A 4,023-nucleotide genomic window follows, 5' to 3' on the forward strand; every position below is an offset into this window, starting at 1 on the left:
AAGAGTTTCATCACCACATACAGTGAACAGCTCAGTAATAACCACATCTAAACATACTACTAATACTTTGTTTACCATATTTGAGAATAATTACTTGGTGATACAAGGACTTTAGGTGAACTGGACACACATTGGAAATAGATCATTTGATAAAAAGATCAACTTTAACTTACAAAAAAACTGCTAAATTAACAGGTTAAAAAGGGAGTAAGCATTCACAAAAAGAGAAGACCGTCACAAAGACCACTGGAAACATTTGTGGTTTTAACACATACCTCAGAAAAACAAACAGAAGGCCGGACTCTTTATTACCACGACAACTTAAATAGCACTGAATTCACACACGAAAACCACTTCTTACATCCTGTGGCATCAAAACACCTGCATTTTGCATTTTGTAATAGGCCTATAAGACTTGCATGCAACAAGTATAATCCTGTATCAATCTACTCAAGCAAATATGTCTCTACCCTGCCACTGAAGACCAATGACTATTCAACACTATTCAAGTAAGAATAAATGGCTTAATTCAGCATTGTTTTTATATCTTGAGCATTGCATAACATGAACAGTTACATTCAATTATGAGGTGAAAAACTAATTTGAGCACACATTTCATTTTATTACAGTCTATCTCTCATAAAAGCATTTCCTGACTTATGTGCCCTTATCAAGATTTGGTCCTGATCAAATGGTTTGTGGGTTTTGTGCTTTAGCTTTTGTGCTTTTGACGTCATTCTCTGCTATTATTAGGAGGACAAGACCAGTTTGAGCTATTAGCCACTAGATAGAGCCATTGAGTGTTCATCATTTCCTTTTTTTTAAACATTTATTCATATTCACAGACACTCTCATAACAAGCATATTAGACAATTCTGTCTAAACATTTGACAAACTTGTGCTTTTTATACTGACTGAACTTTATTTTACAATTTACCCCTGAAATGTATTTTTAGATAAATTTTATATGATATACATATAATCTACTGATAAAAACGGAGACACAAACTTTTTTTTTTTTGTTACGTTCTGTTTAATCTTAACACAGATCGAAAATAATTAATGTTAATATTATCAAGAAAATAAAATGTTAACCCATTAAAGTAGCATTGGATAAAATAGGGGTTTATAAGCATTTTCTATTTTTAAAAAACTGAAGGTATCTCTATCTGGAGGTTAGATGTAAAACATAACACAGGTTGCAAAAAAATGTGCCATGTGCTTATTGAAGGCATGCTTGAACTATACTTTTGTAACAGTTATGCTGCATATAAAGGCATGAAGATAAAGGTTCAAACAGTATTTAATAATATCCACAGGGTAATTTTCACTCGAAGAACAACAACCATACGTAAACGAGACTAGACAAGGATGAACTGAAAACACAGGACTAAACGCACAGACAGATGAGGTGATTAACAATGACACAGCTGACAGTGATGACAAATCACATTAGAAACCATCATGACAAACTAGTGGCGGGAAAAGGTGCAACTGAGTCCAGACAGGGTGATATTGTGACAACTTTATTGTGATTAATGCAAAAAAATTTAATTACAAAAATAATGTACATAAAAAGAATGCCATAAACAGCTACAGGCCCTATAGCAACAGCTGAGAGTGTTTGAATGAGAAGAATTTTATATAAAAATAAAAAAATGACTACAAGTCTGTTGCATGTGTGTGCATGTGTACTTAATGCGGTGAAAGCATGCTTGAGAAAAAGCAAGTTCAGAAATCATAGCTGACGTTGCGGAGTACAAAAAGAGCGAGCAATAGAAAGCAGCAAGATTTCAGTAAGTTGTTTAAACTGAGCAAAGAGAATCACATCTTGGCATAGGGATATGAAGATGTCAGCAGTCTATAAGAGACTTCAGTGTGGAGGCAGATCTTTCCAGTTTTACTCGTCTCACACTGATGTTTCTCTGGATCCCCCTGAAATGAATTGGAAATGCACATGAAACAATATAAACTATTGTCTTAAAGCTTAAATAACTGAAACAATATAGATACCTTAATAAAGTTCTCAGTGAGTATCTCTGCACTCTGCTCAGAACCTAAAGATCGTGTGAAAATATGCCAGCCCAGTAGTGAGAAAATAATGCAAGTCTGAACATAGTAACTTTAAGCACATATGTGCTCTTAAATACATAAAAATGTCAGTCACATGTAAACACATAAATGCTACTGTATAACTGTAACCGTTTTCTTTCTAATTTGTCATTTTAATTATAAACAACATTAAATATGTGAAATTCTTCTTTCATATCAGAATCAGCTTCATATGCTTTGTCAAAAAAACTCACATTATGATTACTACAAAAACAATCTTAACTAAATTTTTACACATTTAACATTTGTTTACAGCTTTTATCACTGATCAAAGACATTAGGTTTTATATTGGAAAAATCATAATAAATGTGTCAAGGAAATGAACAGTGATCGAGATACCTGCAGTTTGAGCCCGACAGAGGCAGTACACACAGATGGAGGACAGGAGTGAGGAGAGGAGAACACACACCGGACACACACTGAACAGCAGCGTCCAGCAGAGAACACAGTCTAGAGGAAGTGTGGAGGTGATGTTCGAGGGTCCAGAACACAAAGTTACTTTCTCTATATACAATAAACATAAATAAATCAATGAATGTTGACTTTATATACAGTCATGAAGTGAAAAGGGTTCAGAACAAGTAGCCACTTGCTAAATATGAAATAAACACAAATGTATCAATGAATGTTAGTAAAAATGTATTTTTGTCCTCTTCATCTTGCTTCTTCAGTGAGAAAGTTCTCCAGAATCACACAAGCAATGAAACTAGCAGAAAGGTTTTCTTACCAGCAAAAGAAAGACGAGTTGTTCGGTTTCCATAATGGTATACTTCAGATGAGGAGAGGATGCCTTTTTCATCTTTATTTACCTTATTCTCTATTTCTGCACAGTAATACAGTCCCAGATCAGAGGCACTGGTGTTAGTAATATGTAGATCATGAGAATTACTGGAGAGGTTGTTGATAAAGTTGAAATGCTGAAATATCTCTAGATTCCATTTCTCCCTAAAATCTATTATGAGAGAGGGTTGATCTTCATGAGAGCAGTTTCTTATCCATACAAAGCGGAAACCAATAGTTACAGAGCGATCACAGTAGAGAGTGATGTTGTCTCCTGGTGTGACTTTCATCTCCACTTCTGCTCCATAGATTCTGTTCTGACTGAACACCAAAAAACCTGTAAAAGTCCAAAATAACTTAATAAAGCATTTGAAATGTACTACCATACAAAAATATTCACAGTAATATAAGCATTTACATTCGAAAAACTCTACAAACACCTGAAAACTTTCTCAAAAACATTTTTTTCTTACACATAAACACGATGAAAGCATTTCTTGGCCTCTCCATCTCTGTGAGTGACTGTGAATAACTGACACTATGAGGGTCTTACAGATGGCAGCTCTCATCTGATTGGTTCACGTCAATGGAAAATCTTTTCTAAAATGTCTCACGTCACAGGGGGTTGTCATTAAATTAGGTTATCATGTGTATGTACAAAGAGTAAGAACGGTATTAACCAAACATCAACCAAACATCAGCCTAGTTACCCTATAGAGAGTTTTTTTGCTCTGATTGGTTCACAAAAATAGAAATAAGCAAACAGATATGAAGAGAGGGTAAAACTTTTGTTTGTCTGAGATAGAAATGTTTAGCATTAAATAATTTTGATTCAGACATGCAGATAATCATCTTCACCTGAGAAATGTTGTGCTTTACATTTCAATTGGTCAAGTTTTTTTTTTTTTATTAAAGTTCAGATATAAAATTTGATGTTCTCTGTCGTATTGTAGTGGATTCAAACCAGCAACATGTAAAAATGTCAAAACAGGAAACCACAGCTCTTATATTCAGACCACTTACAGCATACGCCTCACATTTGCTGCAGTGACATGTCATCAAACTCAAACTTCACACCTCTTACTTGATCACTGGTCACCACACTATAAAAAAATATTGTTGGTTTAACT

The 4,023-nt window shown here is 34.3% G+C and overlaps 1 protein-coding gene across 1 annotated transcript; it reads right to left on the reverse strand.

Moving 5' to 3' along the window:
- Positions 1-1,331: 1,331 nt before the first annotated feature.
- LOC307151257 (uncharacterized protein) lies at positions 1,332-3,408 on the reverse strand. The gene is made up of 5 exons (XM_079859214.1): positions 3,367-3,408; positions 2,841-3,230; positions 2,453-2,617; positions 2,014-2,057; positions 1,332-1,935 (listed from the first exon to the last, which is right to left on the reverse strand). Exons 1-5 carry the CDS (start codon positions 3,401-3,403, stop codon positions 1,825-1,827), a joined length of 747 nt encoding a protein of 248 aa, XP_079715340.1. The 5' UTR covers positions 3,404-3,408; the 3' UTR covers positions 1,332-1,824.
- Between the last annotated feature and the right edge of the window lie 615 nt (positions 3,409-4,023).

This window comes from Squalius cephalus (genome assembly GCF_949319135.1).
Source record: "Squalius cephalus genome assembly, chromosome: 2".
Taxonomy (NCBI): domain Eukaryota; kingdom Metazoa; phylum Chordata; class Actinopteri; order Cypriniformes; family Leuciscidae; genus Squalius; species Squalius cephalus.